Here is an 18,800-nt window from a genome sequence, read left to right on the forward strand (position 1 = left end):
ACCGGAGCAGCGCATGGAAATGCCGTTTACCTTCCCACCTTAGCGGTACCTATTGATCTACTTGCACTTTGACGTGCTTTTGGACTGCTAAGTTGGCAGGAGCAGGGGCCGAGCAACAGGAGCTCACCCCGTCGCGGGGATTCGAACCGCCGACCTTCTGATCGGCAGTCCTAGGCTCTGTGGTTTAACCCACAGCGCCACCCGCGTCCCACTTACAGTAATTATTATGACTAAGCAAATATGCTGGAAGTGTACCCTTTGGGGTGAAAATGTAATTCTTGCTCCTCAAGCAGCTCTGGAAAATAAGTGCCCACACTGTCCTAGTTTTAACTCTGCCTGGAAAGTGATCCAGCTATAGTTCTGAGTGCATGAGAAAGTAAAGCAGGGTTTTACACATTTCCCCATTAGGTGCTTGCAACTTAGATTTTATATGCACTATGTTGCTGCTCTAATACTGTTGAAACGAAGGATAGTTTTATGCTTAGCAACCAATAGCATACCTCCATAATCCTTAAGTATGGAGAATATTTCTGCCTTTTGCTGGATTTCACTGGTTCTTAGCGGTATCCTGCCCTGCCATCTGTGGCAAGCCTGTTCTCAACTTTGTGCCTGCCTGTTGCAGTCCTGTTAAATAGCAAGGAAGACGTGCTCTCTTACATGGCATGACTTGAATGCTGTCTCTACAAAAACACCCTTGCCACCATTCTGTTTGGAAGAATGCTCTGTAAATAAGAAAATGCTTGTGAATGTCAGAAAACCAAGCTATTTGAGACACTCGAACTAAAGCTGATTACCTTCTCAAACTGGCCTAATTTCCCCTACTGATAGGTATCCTGTCTTTCACCTTGCTCACTGTCCTATACCAAATTTATACAGAGAATGTGTGTGTGTATATATATCTCAGATCACCCCATTGTACAGCTATCTATACTAATGTCAAACTATGCTGCTTCTAATAGTGCCACTACAGACCAACCTATATTTCCTTTTTAACAATTGCTACTAGTGCTATTTACCGTATTTTTCGCACCATGGGACGCACCGGACAATAGGACACACCTTGTTTTAGAGGGGGGAGAACAAGGGGAAAAAATTCTTCCGCTCTCTGCCCAGCGCCCCTTCAGTGAAGTGGCAGGAGGCGCTGCGCAGAGTGGAAGAATTTCCCCCCTCTTGTTTTCCCGCTCTAAAACAAGGTGCCGTTTAAGGCGGCTACCTTGGAAGCCTGGAGAGCGAGAGGGGTCAGTGCGCACCGACCCCTCTCGCTCTCCAGGCTTCAGGTTCCTTTCGACCTACTCTTTGGGGCTGGCGCGGGGAAGCCCACCACCAGCCCCAAAGAGCAGGTCAGGGAGCAGCGGAAAGGCGCAGCAGAGGGGCTCCTGCCATAGGCGCGCGTCACCTGGGAGAGGGTCGCGGGGGGCTGCTTTAGCCCCATGCGCGCTCTCCCAGCTGGAGAGGTGACGATCGGCTATGGAGGCTCCTGCCATAGGCGCGCGTCACCTGGGAGAGGGTCGCAGGAGGCTGCTTTAGCCCCGCACGCGCTCTCCTAGCTGGAGAGGTGACGCGCGCCTATGGAGGCTCCTGCCATAGGTGCGCGTCACCTCTCCAGCCGGGAGAGGGTCGCGGGGGGCTGCTTTAGCTCCTGCCATAGGCGCGCGTCACCTCTCTCAGCCGGGAGAGGGTCGCAGGGCTATGGCGTCTTCGCTCCATAGGACGCACACACATTTCCCCTTCATTTTTGAAGGGGGAAAAGTGCGTCCTATAGAGCGAAAAATACGGTACTTATTCTTGGCACTGGATGAAAGACAATTGCATTTATTATCATATTAGTTTACAAAGTTGGTTTCTTTGTAAAACGAAACAAGGCAGGGGAAATTCATCTTCATAAGTTACTTCAGGAAAGAAACTCAACTGTTTGCATATAACATACAAGGACAGAGACTCTCCAAGTCATGATCAATGTATGACTTTTAAATCTAACACTTATGCTGAGGTATCTGTTCAGTTAGGGAAAAAAGAAAAGAAAAAGCAGGCCATCTGCCCAGATCAGAATTACTCTGTTTATTCCATTTAATAAATATTTTCCACTGCAGAGATTGTACCAAAGGACAATATATGGAATAGTTTATAGTCTTTAGTGGTTAAGAATATTTTTATTAGTTTTAGAAAGGTATGCAAAGAGACAGCTCACCTTGTTATTAGTAATTTGTCATTACAGTACAGTATTCATAAGTGTAAATGAAACAGCATCAAATGGGATAACCTGGCCCCTTGTAGAAATTTTAGTTTTGCTACATAGAAATTCCTCAATTTCCCATCCTTCAATATAGCTCTCATGTACTATAGCTAGTCTTCCATATCAGCGACTATTACAATTGAAGTGGAATTCAAATTCATTACAAGTTACCCCAATAAACTACAAATATTTCCTAGCCTTACAAAAATCTTTACTCCAGTATCCAATGCCGGGTCAGAAACCTAAGGTCAAATCCATGTTATGAAACAAGTAACAAAGTGCATGGTGCCATGTGCAAGAACAGCACAAATTAGATAATGTATTTGAAGCTGTAAGTATTGTCACAAGAGAGTCTTTTGCCTTTGCAGCGGCCACACAGCTCTTGACGGTGAGGCCTCTTGAGGTCAATGTGCCTTTTCTTCTGGGGGCAGGAGCAACGAGTCTTTGCACAGATCTTTGGATAACATATTTAAATTAGTGAACAGGTCAAACTTCTCCTCCCAAAGTTGGCTTCCTGCTACCGACGTATTTTACAGTATACTAGTTCCATAATTCTATTGTTATTTCTCTAATTCACCACTCTGTCCGCTGTGCCACCTTGGCTCAGGGCTCCTGCCATAGTTGCATGTTCTACTTCAGCGGTTCTCAACCTGTGGGTCCCCAGATGTTGCTGGACTACAACTCCCATCATCCCTGAGCTCTGGCCTTGCTAGCTAGGGGCGATGGGAGTTGTAGTTCAACAACATCTGGGGACCCATAGGTTGAGAAAGGCTGTCCTACTTGTTTTGAAAGCAGCTCAAAAGTGGCCTGTTCCTATGAATGAAAAACCTGCAGCTCCAGGGCCTAATTTCAAGGAGGGTGGGGTGGGGCAAGAAGATTACCACCCACATTAAAAATGTGTGGAAAGCCATTGTCTTTAGTGTAGAGGGTAGCTGTGACCAATGCAAACATGTAGCTCCCAGAGGATTACTTCCCAAGAGAACTTTGCCTGTTGACAGAAAAGTTTGCCTTCTCCTGCTATACAGTTTTCTATTTGCCTAATAAAGGGCCATAGGTTTTATGCTGGGCAAAATATTCCTGAATTGCAGGGGGTTGGGCTAGATGATCCTTGTGGTCCTTTCCAACTCGTATGACTGATACCAAGCCTCCTAGAAATTACCCCCACAGCTAGTCTTGGTGCTAACAGTAAAGGAAGCTAAATGTGACTTCTCCATATTTTTTTTTCTATTCCCTGAACACTGCCATTCAAGGTAGGCAAGTATTTCTCACTGTTTAACACATCTTAGGAAACGTGTTACTTACACGGCACTGAATTGCTTCCACTTTATAAGGATTAAAGCTCTTCTGACATTTGCGACAAAGCTGTTTAAAGTAAACCTATGCAAAGGAAGGTGATTGCCATTAGAAGAGAGCCTTCTCAGATCAAAGTCTAGATTTGTCAATTCTTTAAAAAGCTACACATCCAGAGCAAAAATAGGTTTACAGGCAGTTAGGTTTCATTGATTCACAACACTATATTAAAATTTCAGGATTATCTTGCATCCTTGACAAGCTTTGTCAGGACAGGGGGGTGGCATTTTATTTAAGCAAATATAAAGTTTTCTTCCAAACATATCTGCTTCAGGGAGATTCACAGGTAGGGAGGACAGGGTTAACCCCCTTCCTGGTTGCAGCCCCCCAAATTTTCTGGCCATTGCAATTAGGCTTGAAAAAAGCATGGGCTCCAATGGAAGGCTTCTTTCAGGCCTAATTTCAACAGGACGGACAGAAGTCTGAGATCATTAGGAAGACCTTTGCAGATGCATGTTAACCCACAGGTGCTATGTTAACAAAAACATCTCCCACTCAGGCATCATAAGATAGATGTTAGCTATCTTTTAGCTAACAGGAACAGCTTCCATTCAGTGTCTCCAAATATTCCACTGAAAAGGTTCCAGTACTAGCATTTTGTCAGGCATTAATGAACAAGAAACCTGATTATCAGAGACTGGTAATAGTTCAAGAGAGTTGTGGGTAGTATGATAATAGCATCAGTATTTCCTTGCTATCTTCTGGACAAGAAGATGAAATTTTTGTGGTATCATAAATAAAATCTAGCATGAGCATTCTGCTAGTCTACAAAAGCTTATGCTACAATAAATCAGTCAGCTGCAGCAGGAACAAGCTTTTGGCACCTTAAAGACAAACACAACTATTTCTGGGAAATGTTCAAAAACCATTTGCAGGTTTGTGAAGCACTTCAATTCATAAACGATTCTCCACTTTCTGGTAAGGTACAGCAACCCTTTTGTTTGTACCCAAAAGCAAACCCTCTAGAAGCAAATTTTGTCTTTTCATCTAAATACCTTATTGGTTCCAGAAATGCACCATACGTAAGCACTTTCCCATCTGGTCTTGCAGTCGTTGCAATGGAAATAGCCATACTTCTGTTCTAGGAACTGTAATAGAAAATAGCTGATTAGCAGCATACTAAATTAATGTGTACCACATTTAGAAATCTTTATAGTATTAAACCAACTCTATTACTATTTGCAGGCTTATTGTTTAAGGCAGGCAATGGAAAATGCAAGATATGTTATTGTTAATGCTTACTCTACATCTAGTCAAATTGAAGCAGTTTTAAGACAAAATGTATCCAACAGCAGTCTTTGTCAATAAACTACAGGAATTATATGGATTGTGGCCAACATGAATGTGGCTTTGAAAACTAGCAGTGGGAGCACACGAGATATGAAGTGATACTGTAAATATACCTTGTGTCATTTAGCTCATACTTCATGGACATATGCAAGAAGGGTATTACAAAGATTTCTGCAGAGTAATTTTTATTCAAACACCAAAAAACTTAATCTTCATGCAAGAACAAGACTAAAGATACCCACTTCACTTTGTCACCTTATACCACCCCCGCAATGCTGACAGATTGGTCTAGCAGAAATCTTATGGCATAGCCCAAAAATTATAGTCTTAAGTCCACTGCACACAGGTTGCAATCTTATGTACATTTACTCAGAAGCCAGGTCTTTTTGAGTGTAGTGGTCTTCCACTGCAAAAATAAAAAAAATCATGCAGGATGTGGCTGTGAAAAACCTCATTTCTCACAGCCTTAAATGTTCCTCACATGAATGCAAAATCATTCCTTTTCCATATTGGGTTACATGCCAAATTAACCTCAAAGGTTACAGTAAATAAGAGTTGTCACTAGGTTCTCAACCACCCTCATTCCTCTTTTGCTTACTACAACAGTTATAAAACCATTATATGGCCCTCCAGATGTTGACTGCAACTCCCATTAATCTTTGCCATGATGGGAGCTTCAAGCCCAGCATCCCAAGGGCCACAGGTCCCTCACACACACACAGGAGTCACTCTCACTTAACAAGACAGTGGCTTTTCACAGACCATACCTAAATGTACTTAACAGTTTCTCCACATTAAGTGGAGCTTGCTTCCCTATAGGCATGCTTAGAAGTTGGGAGGAACTACTATAAACAAGTCTGGCTTTCTCAACTCAATTTAAACTTGCCCAGGCTTGTATTGAAGTGTTGGCACCCCTCACCAAAAACGCTTAAGCTTCTAAAAAATTAAGTGCATGGCAGATTAGCAATCCAAAGGGTGCAGACTCAGACCCCAATATCTGCAGTTAAGAAGGAGATAACAGTCCTGAATAGGCGCAGTGTTTCCCAGCATTGGGTCTCCAACTGTTTTCGGACTACAATTCCCATCATCCCTGACCGCTGGTTTTGCTAGCTAGGGAAGATGGGAGTTGTAGTTTTAAAACAGCTGGAGAGCCAAGGTTTGGAAACACTAGTGTATATTTAGCAACTTCACAAGCCAGGAAAGGTTTCCCAGATTAACATTCAGTGAGTCTTGGTCCTGCTTTCAGCTAAGGAAGCTAAAAAGGAAATGAGGGAGCTCCCTATTTTGCTTATTAAACCCACTTGTTTACTGAAACCCGTTAGAACTGCCCGTTGTCCATCTGCTAAACACGAAATATAACCCCGAGGTGGATTCCACAGTGGACGGGGAGGAACAGTAGCTGGAGAGGGGCCTGACTTGTCTTAAAACGTCTCCAGTAGGAGGCGGCGCCTCACTCCCTCAGTGAGAATTTCAGGAGTCCGATAAGGCTGCCTTCGCGCCTTTTTTCCGCGCCTCCACAGCGCCCCTAGCGAATGAACTGAGGAGACCAAGAGGCCCACTCACCTGGAAAGCAGCTCTCTTGCCCTCAGTGGCGGTTGAGGCCGCGGCGGCGTCAGCGGCGCCTTTCTGGGCCGTGTCGCCCTCCCCGTCCCGCAGCTGCTGGGCGGATTCTTCTCCTTCACCGCTGCCTGGAAGCTTCCCCTTCGCCTCAGCCTGAGCGCCCTTCTCCGGCTCCAGGGGTTCCTTCCCCTCGGGCTCTTCGGCTTGCTGCTGGGATGGCGGCCCTCTTTCTTGCCCCGTGGGCGGCGGCTTCTCTGCCGCCGCCGCCGCCGCCGCCTCCTCTTCGGTGCAAGGGGAGAGTTGGCGGCCCTGCTGCGGCGGAGGCTCCCGCCCGGGGAGATTCTGAAGCTGGCGGGACCCGAGCGAGCACTGCACGGCGGCGTCCACCCGTGGGTTGACCTGGGTGCCCACCTCCTTGGTGCTGGCTTTGCGGAGCCTTGGGGCGAGGCCGGGGCTGACTTGAGAGAGCAGCGCCTTCAGCTGGGCCCGCTTGTAGCTGTCTAAATAATCCGGCGAGGCCGGCGGCGGCGGCAGAGGCGGCAGCGGGGCCGAGGAAGGGGCAGACAGGGGGCCCCGGTAAGGGCTCGGGATGCTGCTCCTGCTGCTCTTGCTCTGCTTCCAGCCAGGCTGCTTTTGCTTAGATGGCGGCCTGGGGGCCACGTTGTGGCTGTGGCTGAAGGCGTTCCCATAACTTTGGTAGATGCTATAGGACGGGTAGACAAAGCGCTCCATAGCCCAGAGGGACAGGTAACTTGGCTCGCCTTCTCCCCGTGGCTTTTATTCCCTCGAGGGGAAGGGCGTCTTAATTGGTGCTTGTTAATGCTGGCCAGCGGTAATAATCGCCCCTCCATTGATTATTACCAACTGCAAACTCTTGACCTCCTTCCCATGGCTAGCGGAGGATGTTGGCAGGACTTAGGCCAAAGTAGTGAATATCCAAAGCAAACTCCTAAGCTTGCAAAGGTTAAACACAAACATACCAGCGTCCCTGTGCAAACTAAACCCCATTCCTGCTGGATCGAGCCCATTAAAAAGTCGGCCAGACTGATTAACTAGGTCTCAGACTGTGGTATATCCATTGAAACCAATGGGTGCTCCCTTGCAGAGAATTAAAGGCACTTGCCTAAATATCGGTTTTACGCTAAAGCAATCCATTTGGCTTCAGCTGCTTGATACAAGCTTATGCCTGCTCTGCAGAACTGTGCTACCTTGAGTAGGAAGCAGTTAGCTAGTTTAAAATAGTCTCTTGCACATGGAGGGCAAGGTCACAAGTCCTCCCCCCCCCCAGTTGGGCCCATCTGCCTCACACAGATAATAGGTTAAGATCCGAATACAGTTCGTATAAAATCCAGTGCATACAAAATCCCAATTGTCTTGTTGATTCCCAGATAATACATGTGATATCAACACTGATCAGATCTACATAAGTTATAGTGCAACTCAAGAGTAAGTCTCATTGAGTTAAATTGAGCTTATTCCCATGTAAATAGGTATGACAATGTCATGTGAGATATAATGCACATTTGCTCTGTTCAGACATTGTCACAGATAGATGCCCAACAGAACAGGAGCCTGTGGGCAGGGAGACAAAACCCCACTTCCATATAGAGAGTAGACATTTGGGGACAACTGGCAAAATGAAAGCAAACATATTCACTTAGGAGACTTAGGAGAAACAATGTTTCCATCCTTGTTGGGATGTACTAGTCAGGGCTGAGCTGCTGAAGAGGATGTTTTTAACCCACCATTAGTTTGCATGTTTCCCAACCACTGGAAGAAAATAAAAGCCTGTTCCACAACAGGGTTACTTTTAAGTAAGTCCAATTTACAATGGAACTTACGTTAAAGTAAGTGTGCTCTGACAGTCATATTTGCAGATTTTGAATCAGTTCATACAATGCATACCAACATGGAGGCTGAGCCAATCTGGGTCAGCTCTCACATTTCTCAGCTCCTGATGTCTCACAGCTGAATGTAGCAGCTGGTCACCCCAATATCCAAGTTGTGTGAGAATCCAGGTGCTTATTCAGGGTGTGTTTCCTTTTTGAAAGGAGGCGCACAGACTGGTGTTTTTATGATACAAGGTTTGTACTTCTTGCACAAAGCCTTTCTCTTTTGGTTTTCCTAATGGCTCATTACCTTTCTTTTGTCTTCCAATGGTCCATCACACCAGGCGATTTCCTAGTCAGGGAACTGCCTTGGCTTGTATATTTGTCTTGCTTAACTTCTAACCTCTACTGGACTCAGGAATTAGGGATGTCTAGCACCCACAAGCTCACACCTACAATTACTGCCTCAGAGGAGCATTGAGCACATCTTTCATAAAACCTTACACCTATCTATGCTGTAGGTCACTCATACTTTACTGGACAATTCCCCAGTTACAGTGCTGAATATTTTGATTCATTGTATTGGATAAACATTCCCATTACAATACCTGTAAATTAATAAATAAATTTGCCAAGATGTACTATTGCCACCATCTAAAGATGCTATCTTTATGCAAAATTCTTGGAATGTGGGTGTATGTGGACACATGTTTGTTGAGGAGGCTTGTTAATCATTAATCATTTATCTTTTTTTAAAAAATATGATTGTTGTGTTGCTTTTCCTTCACAATTATATGTTTTTGTGTTTAAAGGTAACATTGAGGCAACAAAGAGATCAGTTCTGGTTTACCTGTACTTTCTAAACTGTTTTTGGGGTTCAGGTTTAGTTAACTCCTAAGCTAATTTAGGAGTAAAGCTTATTGCACTTAGTGGGAGTTACTTTCAAGTAAACACAGAAAGGACTAGGCTGCACAACTAGGGAGATGTGAAGCTTCCATGAGTTAATGAGATTAGCTACACTGAAATCAAAGGGAGTTATTTCCAAATAAATGGATTAAAATTCCAGTTGTGTATCACAGATGAAATTCCTGGAGAATCTTTTTCTTCCATTTACCATGGCCATTCTAACATGTTAAAAATTACTGGTAAATTCTGATACTTGCTGAGCATTTGATATTTACAATAAACAGAGTTCCGCCCCCCCTAACCTTCAACAATAAGATTTGGATCCCATTGTTTTAAAATATGGATACATTGCAGGAATGACCACTTATTATAGCTTCCTGTCTTTTAAAGTGCAACACGTGGGTAACCTGTTCTTATGAACGCCTCTTCTCCCCATGTGAGAGAACAATAAATGGGAAAACTGTAGTCAGACTTCAAGCTTTATTTAGGGTGGGCGGGGGAGGGAGTGTGCTAATAACTTTAGAGAAAAAGTAAGTTGTCCTATCTCCTTGCCTCTGAAGATGAAGAATGCATTGCCTGAATGATTAGAACTTAAACGCTGGCGGACCTTGTGGCTGTGGGTGTGCATTGCCGCCTGCTCACAAGTAAAAAAACCCAGAAATAATTATTCAGTGATCAATCGTGTCCAGCATCGCCTGAGCTCTGCCAGTGCAGCTTTCTCCCGTTTGAAGCACAGTGTTTGAGGATCGGGACATTCGAAGCGAGATTTATTTACAGCTATCAACCTTACTGTATGTTTGTGAAACATGGACCACTTATAAAGGCCCCGTCCAACTCCTCGAAAGATTCCATCAACGGTGTTTCCAGAAATTATAGGAGGGAATTGAAAGAAGTTCTTAGTGGTTGGGTGCATTTTTTTTAGCTGCTCACTGAACGTCGTAAAATACATTGTAATTAGCTGTACAATACAAGCTGTGAAAGGGCATCATGCTGCAAACATGAACTGGTAGTTTTAGCCCCGTGTATTAAAAGAAAAACCCATTCTTTAGAGCAAGGCAGCCCTCAACCCTCGCAGAACTACATTCCCCATGATTCTTGAGGGCGGCGGAGACGAACCACCCCAATCCACCCACTTTCCAAACCGCTCAACACCCCACCCCCGCAACAGGAAGTGGTACTGCCGCTTCCCTCGCAGGGAACCACCTCCTCTCGCCTGTGGCGCTGCAGTTCAGGAAGGAACGTGCGACGGGGCTGAACCAACGGGGAGGAGGAGCAAACGCGCGCCATTTCCACATCTGCGCTTGCGTCGCTGAGACTTGGCGGCAGATTTCGTATTTCGAGGAAGTGGTGCTGCTCCTGAGGCGCAGCTATGGAGACCGGTCAGTCTTTCGACTCCCTTCTGGGGTGACGTGGCTCGCGGCAGTTTATCACCTTTCGGTGGCGAATATGCGCTTTCCGTGCCTGCCCCGAGGCGGTTGTTGCCCTCCTTGCTCTCCTCCTTCCACCCCCTGAAAAAGCCCTTAGACAAGCGCGGACGAAGTCTGAGGAAGGGAGGCGTTTGAGGTCCAGTGAAGGGCCAGCGAAGCATGACCTTTTCATATACGGTTGCTGTATATTCGCTACCAAGGGATTTGGACGTTTGTGGGGTTTTGTGCCTCGGGTGCCATGTAGTTTGGTCAGACTTGGGCAGGCAGCAAAATGTCTGGGGCTGGACCTGGGTCGAGGGCATGGGCGTACTAAAGGGGGGGGCAGGAAGGGCAGTTGCAACCCCCCCCTTAGATCCACCAAAATTATTGAAGTACTCAATTGAGGTTGTGCTCCCCCCCCCCCGGAGATGCCTGCCACCCTAACGAAAGCTCGCTCCTCATAATGGATCACGAGGAGTGTTTTTACCCGTGATCTCCCTCCCAAAAATGCTCAACAACTTTAGGTGGCTATCTCCTTTAAAAAGCCCATGGTCCAGGGGGATTTACTTAAGAAAGTAGGAACAGGCATTGTACGTACTGACTATCCATCTAGCTCAGTGTTGTTTACGCTGACTGGCAACAGCTCTCCAGGGGGACATTTCCAGTCCTACCTGCAATTGCCAGGGACAGAACCCTCTGCATATGAAACAGTTGTTCTGCCACTGGGAGGGAGGGTCAAGGAGAGTCGCTCTTGGGCAGTTCGTTTTTGGCTGCACCCACCCATGAAATTTGGTTAAGTGCAATCCTAAACATGCTTACTCAGAAGTTCTATTGAACTAATTGAGGCACAGGCTGATTAGAGGTATGTATACTTACTTGTGAAGGGACGCGGGTGGTGCTGTGGGTTAAACCACAGAGCCTAGGACTTGCTGATCAGAAGGTCAGCGGTTCAAATCCCCGCAACGGGATGAGATCCCGTTGCTCAGTCCCTGCTCCTGCCAACCTAGCAATTCAAAAGCACGTCAAAGTGCAAGTAGATAAATAGGTACCGCTCCGGCGGGAAGGTAAACGGCGTTTCCGTGCGCTGCTCTGGTTTGCCAGAAGCGGCTTAGTCATGCTGGCCACATGACCCGGAAGCTGTACGCAGGCTCCCTCGGCCAATAAAGCGAGATGAGCGCCGCAGAGCTGGTCACGACTGGACCTAATGGTCAAGGGTCCCTTTACCTTTTATACTTACTTGTGAGCCCTACAAAGGTGTGTGGTTTTTTTGGATGAGGGTAGGGTACTTCCAGGTAAATGTATGTGTGCTGTTAGACCACTGGACAGCGTGATGAAACGTATTTTTGGAAATCAGTCCAGGCTTTAACGTTTTAAGAGGAGGAAGCCCCAGCTCGTTGACCATTTTAGTTGCCCTATTCTACATCAGTTCCATATACTGTTTCCTTTTCAGTTTCAACAGCCAATTGGGATCTTATTAATTTATATGTTTGGGATTTGTCCCAATGTGCATAAATTTACACTTGCATTGACTCTTCCTTGGGCATTCTTTTGCCAGTTTGCCCTGTTTCAAGATGTGCTTTTTAAGAACTCTTAATAGTTTGCTGTCATCCTCAAGTTCAGCTGCTTCACTTCTTATCCGTAGCTCCTGATAATTTATGAATGAATTAAATAGTTGCAATACATTCTTGTGAGATCACTGCTTACTGCCTTCCATTGTGAAAATACCTATCCTCTACTTCTTGTATGTCTTTTATCAGAGGATCTTCAGAGAGACCCTTGTTCCACAAGGGTCTGCTGTATGTTAACAATAGTTTTAATACAGTGGACCTCGGGTTAAGAACTTAATTTGTTCTGGAGGTCCATTCTTAACCTGAAACTGTTCTTAACCTGAGGTACCACTTTGGCTAATGGGGCCTCCTGCTGCCGCCGCCGCGCGATTTCTGTTCTCATCCAGAAGCAAAGTTCTTAACCCGAGGTACTATTTCTGGGTTAGCAGAGTCTGTAACTGAAGAGTCTGTAACCTGAGGTACCACTGTATTGCTGCATGCTAGTTATCAGGCTGATGTGCTTTAGTGTAATTTTTGGCTTCCCACTCCCTATCTGTTGTTGGAAAACTGAGGAATTCCATCGAGTCCTAATCAAGTATTGAATTTTAGATGTCACAATTAACACAATTCTTTGTTGTTTCTATGTACATTAACTTTGTTTTAGAAGCCTTTTATGTAATCAGTGGTTCACGTGTGGACATGCTAAGGTTACTCATTTTCCACAAATGCATATGAACAGTTTTTTGTATTTGAAATAATGTAACATAACTTCCAGACAATTTGTTTCAAATATATTCTTGCTGAGCAAGGATAAACATGGCTTCTGCAAAGAGAAATTTTGTTTCCCTGTTGTTGTTTTTAATGTGCCATTGCTTGACATTACAGTATTAACCAGAAGTTGTGCAGTTCAACTTTAGAAACTTGAGACAGTCCCACAAAGAATCCTGATTAAAAAAATTAAAATGCAGGAATAATATTTGTTCCTGTAGTACTGTAAAACAGACTTCTAATACTGTATAACACTTTGATTGAAACCAAATGTGTTTTACTGTAGCATGATCAGATTTGTTCCTATGCACTTTTTTCTAATGTGAAAGGATTATGGTAACTGATGATGATACAACAACAACAACAACTTTTATGCACCACCCATCTGGCTGGGTTTCCCCAGCCATTCTGGGTGGCTCCCAGAAGAATAGTAAAAACACGATAAAATGTCAAACATTAAAAACTTCCCTAAACAGGGCTGCCTTTAGATATCTTCTAAATGTCATATAGTTGTTTATTTCCTTAACATCTGATGGGAGGGCGTTCCACAGAGCAGGTGCCACTACCGAGAAGGCCCTCTGCCTGGTTCCCTGTAACTTTGCTTCTCGCAGTGAGAGAACCAGCAGAAGACCCTTTGAGGAGGACCTCAGTGTCTGGGCTGAGTGATGAGGGTGACAATAATCCTTCAGGTATGCTGGGCCGAGGCCATTTAGGGCTTGAAAGGTCAGCACCAACACTTTGAATTGTGCTCAGAAATGCATTGGGAGCCAATGAAGATCCTTTAGGACCGCTGTTATATGGTCCCGGCGGCCACTCCCAGTCACCAGTCTAGCTGCCACATTCTGGATTAGTTGTAGTTTCCGGGTCACCTTCAAAGGTAGCCCCATGTAGAGCGCATTGCAGTAGTCCAAGCGGGAGGTAACTAAGAGCATGCACCTGTCTGTGGGCAGGTAGAGTCTCAGCCTGCATACCAGATGGATCTGGTAGACAGCTGTCCTGGACACAGAACTGACCTGCACCTCCATGGACAGCTGTGAGTCCATTCATATAAGTTTTGTGTGAAATTCTTCCTCAAGCCACAATGGCTCAAGTTTGCAAGTAAGTCAAACCCAAATTGTAGCTACTGTGCTCTTCTCTTGGTCCACTTCCTGCTTCACTATGAAGACCTAAGCCATGGTTTAGTTTGGCATTAAGTCTGACCCTGGGCTCACTGCTTGTCTTGCTCCAGACAAATCATGAGCTGTAGCCAAGGTTTGTTCTTGGCTTCCTACTCATCACTGTTTGTCTAGGGAAGGCAAACTACAACCTTGGGTTGGGATATACGCTTAGCCAGACCGTATCTTAGGTCTGGGTAGCTGAGCAGCAGGACTATGGAAGGAGTTAACCGAGCACAATTTCTGCTGCTAAGTACCCACATAGTCTGCACTTAAAATGTGCTTGGCTGAAGGTTAAATGTACTGAGGCATCACTTGATGGAATTGTTCCCTTATCTGGATAACATTTCTTCCTCCCATAAAGTCAGATCTGTGACTGCAAATTGAAGTAGCTACAAAATATTTAGCATTACAGTTGTACCTCGGGTTACAAACACTTCAGGTTAAAAGACTCTGCTAACCCTGAAGTAGTACCTTGGGTTAAGAACCTGAATGCCAATTTTCTTGTTTTAATTCAACCTAGTCTTTCTGGGTGATATATATATATATAGTGGAACTGATGCCAATCAAGTTGAGCAATACATAAATATTTTTATTGCAAATGCTGCATTGGTTGTGTGCTATCAGATAATACTCGAAGCCAAACACAAAGAACTAGAATTCATTGCAAATATGATACAGATTTCGATAAAATTGTAATATTATTTTGCAGGTTTATTTAGCAACACCAGTGATGTTATGGATAAGAAAAATGTTACTACACCTCCAAAGAAGCCATCTTTCTTTGAAATATTCAAAGCGCAATGTAGTGAATCAGGTACCTCGGGCATTTATTATGGTGCTGTGAACAACTCTTTTCAATAAGTTATGGGCTTGATTAGAGCTTTTCCCGCAACAAGTAGAAGGCTGCCCATGCAACCAATCTTTCCCCTACTCTCTTAACCCCTTACCCCAAAAGGACTTACTGAATACTGTAATTGTGCCATGTGGGGCTACAGGGGAGTGAGGATTTGAGTATGAAGGAATTCTCTTTCAATCTAGGTTGCATGTTAAATTTTGAGCTAGTAGACCCCTGTCTTTCCACCTGATCAGCAGCTGGAATAAGTAGGGGGTTTGCTTCTTCAACTTCTCCTGCCTGCCTTTGTCCTGTCCTGGCTACTTTATGCTGACAGAATCTTGGGTAAGACATATGAGAAGCCAAAATTTAACAGGATTGTGTTGGCAGGCCTGAAATTGTGGGGAGAAGCTATTTTCCTGCAAAGTGGGGGTTGAGAATTGGTTGCATAATACTGTCTCAGGCTGTACCTCCACTTTTTGACAAGTTCAAAATAATGGTATATGGTCATTCCATAGTTACTTTTTCTTACAAGTGGGGTTATAACCTAGGGCACGGTATCCTGCATAATATATTCCTTTTCTTAGATTTAGGACCAATAAGTATCAACTGGTTTGAAGAACTCAGTTCAGAAGCTCCACTGTATAACTCTAAAAGACCAGAAGAACCTGAACATAAAACTAGTGACCTGGACCAAAGTAATTTTAAAACACCACAGAGGAAGCTGCCAGCAAAAAACCAATTTGCATCAACTCCAATGATATTTAACGAACCAAATAAATCTGTGCCATTTGTTTCTCCTATACAAGAATTGGGTCAGAGCAAAGCAGAAGCAGGTGAGAATTTTTAAATGAAAGATGTGAGGACTTGGATTTATTGCCATAATATGGTAATGTCCACTCTTTTGTCCCCTCCACCAAATAAGTAAGCTGTTTTAAAAATATTTTGTTCACTGCTTTGAACTTTGAAAATAGTGGCTTATAAATATTCAGTTGGTTGTTTTCATGTGATGATGGCTAACATTATCACACTTAATGTTTTTCAGTGCTAAATGGAAGTTTTCTGCATACACCCAAGATTTTTGAGGTACTTCCCTTTTTCTCCGATTTTCTAGCTGTTGAAATGAAGTTACTTCAGGTGGGTTTTTTTTACAAAAAAGAACAATTTTTATATATTTTAGGTTCAGACACCAAAATCTGTTTTTGAAAGCCTAGGAGCAGAAGCCGATCCTGAGATGACTTGGTCAAGTTCATTAGCAACGCCTCCTACACTTTCTCCAACTGTTATAATAGGTAATGATAGCAATGTGACTATGTAAAAAATACTTTGCTGTTTAATTTCCCTCATATTAAATGCTGTGCTAGGGAACTGAGTTTTTATGTTAAGATCATATCAGTGAACTTAATGAGTTGCATAATTGATTACAAATTATTTATATTTGATATTTCAGCTAGAGGAAATCATTCGGTTTCTGGAACAAAGCAGCATAATGAAAGAATTGAGTTGGTGAGTGGCTTTAAGGGTTAGAATATGTCAAAATAGGCAACTTTTGGAATAACCATGTCCACAGCTAATTTGTAATTTATATATGTTAATATCCCCTTTTTGTGTTCAGGTCATGCATAGTCTCATCTCCAAATACGGTAGAAGTCCCAAGACAGATAGTATGCATATGCAGTCCACATCAGGAACAGAAGATGTATGTGCAGAAACTGACAGCAAAATCCACAGTGAGCATTGGTTGATTACTATTTTTTACTGTTTAATAACTATTTGTATTTTATTATTTGGGTAGTTCTAGAATATGTCTACCCATTTAACTATATCGTACCTAGTGCGGACAGCAACAACTATGACAACTCACTGAAATAAAAGTCCACTAAAACTTAATACAAATACCTTTGCATGCATATCATATATATTATTCAATAAAGAAAAACAAAAACAAAATTAAATGTTCAGTTCTTTCCACCCAGTGCTGATTGATGAGGTAAGATAAGAATGGCGTGTAGGTGCCTCTCCACTCATACGAAGGGTTTGTACTATCCTAATGAAAAGTTATTGTTTACTGCATTTTCAAATTCTCCCAAGTTTCAAAAGCAGTTTGTAAACTGCAATAGGGGACTACTGTTTGAGAAAAATAAGTCTAAACTCACACTATGTTCACAGAAATAATTTTGCAGTTCTTTGGATCATAGGCTGTGTGTACCAGTATATGTGTGTTTAATATACACACATGCACAACTGCACTAATCCAGTTCTAGCACTGCTTCGAAATAAATCATTTAATACATATATTGGAATACATGTTATAAATGAAATGTGGAATTAGAGTCCTTCATAAAATATTGCTTTCTCATGTTCATGGTTTTTTATTTACAGATTTTGAAAGGTTATTAGCTGGATCCTTTGGTAAGAACATATTTCCCAGTAAATTAGGAGAAGATTATATGCTACCAAATGTACCAATGGATGAAGATATGAATGATGGAACAGAGAATGATCTTTCTGAATGCCTTGCAAGCAGCAAAGCCTTTCTTAGAAAACCAAAAAGAGTCAAGGAAAGTAAGACATTTTCTGATAAAGCAAAACGTGAATATCAAGAAACTGATGAAGACAAAATTATAACAAAATATGGAAATTCCGCCAAATGTCACCTGCAGACTATTCCAAATAATGGAATGCAAAAGCACTCTGTGAATCAGAATAGCATATCGAAAGAAGAGGAAATACCATCATCTTTGCATTGCTCATGGTCTCAGCTGGACCTATCTGGACTTGACATAACACAGCTTGAAAAAACGTCCTCACACTGTTCTGATTCATCTCCTATGTCATATATCAAGAAGTGTTCTGAAGATAGGCAACTATCTGTTGGCAAAGAGTATGCTAGTACTGAAATGCTAGAATCGTGTATTCAAAACACATCATGCCTAATAAAAGGTAACAAGCTGCTAAACACCAGTTCTCCGGAAACAATACCACCGCCTGAAAACTCTCCATTGCCTGTTGCGGTTATGAGCAATAAGAGCCCAACATTGGTGAAAGATTGTGAGGCTGAGCTGGCATCTGTCATAAATGTTTCAGACAGTAGTTCCTTCATAATGGAAAACACAACTTTTACAGAAGCTGATAATAGTTGCTGTAATTACTCAAGAGAAAATGGAAAAAAGAACTATGATCCTCTAGGTAGTGTTTCTACCCAAGCTGCTGGTGATGTTAGTGGACTTACAAGGGCTGGGTTGAAAAGTATGACCTCACTTTCTCGTTTGAAAAAACGACCTAAAAAATTTATGTATACAATAAATAATACCCCCGTTCACCAGGAAGAAGGAACCACAAAGAGAGATGGCTCCTCTGCTTGCCTTGTGCCAACTTGTGCAGATTTAAAATCTTACGACTCTGAAATTTCTGCAACAGCCATAAGAAATGAAGGTAGATTTGTATTTTTTCACCCTGTGGTTTTTAAAAAATCAAAATCTTAAACCTCCATTCCTGTACTTACTATAGCTATGTTTTTGCTATGCTAGACATGCTAGACAGTCATGTTCACTGCATTGAAAAGGCCCACTAAAATAATATATTTGCATTTGTGGATTATATATTGCTGAAGTTAATTGTTTACCATGGCAAGTATATGGGATTCTCACATAAGTGGTGGCAAATGCTGCATGAAAAGAACACGAGTGGGGAAGAGACACGGGCTGAGGGAAGGAAAAGAAGGAAGGCAACACAGAAAAAGATGGTGGGTAATAATGTGAGGGAAGACAGTCTTATGATTTGAGAGGCTTCAGTGGGAAAAAAGAAGCAGGTTGGAGCTCATGATGATTTGCAGCTGTAGCCTAAAGCAGCTCCCTTTTTTCTCTGGACATTCCATTGCAAGGCCACGTGGCTGCAAGTTTAAAGTTAACTTCCATAATTA

General features: G+C 43.3%; 2 protein-coding genes across 8 annotated transcripts in view; one reads left to right on the forward strand and one right to left on the reverse strand.

The window, feature by feature from the left end:
- ZAR1L (zygote arrest 1 like) overlaps positions 1–7,228 on the reverse strand; it is a 29,288-nt gene extending 22,060 nt beyond the window's left edge. Inside the window, exons 1-4 of one of the 7 annotated variants that reach the window (XM_053386017.1) lie at positions 6,437–7,223; positions 4,579–4,671; positions 3,536–3,610; positions 225–722 (exon numbers count right to left, since the gene is read on the reverse strand). In XM_053386017.1, coding sequence (XP_053241992.1) covers positions 681–722; positions 3,536–3,610; positions 4,579–4,671; positions 6,437–7,165 — 939 coding nt within the window. In that variant the 5' untranslated portion in view covers positions 7,166–7,223 and the 3' untranslated portion in view covers positions 225–680. Of the gene's footprint in view, positions 1–224; positions 723–2,043; positions 2,688–3,535; positions 3,611–4,578; positions 4,672–6,436 lie in introns of those variants that run through there. The other 6 variants (XM_053386013.1, XM_053386015.1, XM_053386018.1 and 3 more) reach the window with 6 other exon arrangements.
- Positions 7,229–10,437: 3,209 nt separating this feature from the next.
- Positions 10,438–18,800, forward strand: part of BRCA2 (BRCA2 DNA repair associated) — a 31,292-nt gene continuing 22,929 nt past the window's right edge. Inside the window, exons 1-8 of the mRNA XM_053386022.1 lie at positions 10,438–10,547; positions 14,756–14,860; positions 15,466–15,714; positions 15,924–15,964; positions 16,059–16,170; positions 16,329–16,384; positions 16,494–16,608; positions 17,261–18,313. Of these exons, the coding sequence (XP_053241997.1) occupies positions 10,538–10,547; positions 14,756–14,860; positions 15,466–15,714; positions 15,924–15,964; positions 16,059–16,170; positions 16,329–16,384; positions 16,494–16,608; positions 17,261–18,313 (1,741 nt within the window). The 5' untranslated portion in view covers positions 10,438–10,537. The remainder of the gene's footprint in view (positions 10,548–14,755; positions 14,861–15,465; positions 15,715–15,923; positions 15,965–16,058; positions 16,171–16,328; positions 16,385–16,493; positions 16,609–17,260; positions 18,314–18,800) is intronic.

The sequence above is a fragment of the Podarcis raffonei genome, chromosome 4 (assembly GCF_027172205.1).
Source record: "Podarcis raffonei isolate rPodRaf1 chromosome 4, rPodRaf1.pri, whole genome shotgun sequence".
Classification (NCBI taxonomy): domain Eukaryota; kingdom Metazoa; phylum Chordata; class Lepidosauria; order Squamata; family Lacertidae; genus Podarcis; species Podarcis raffonei.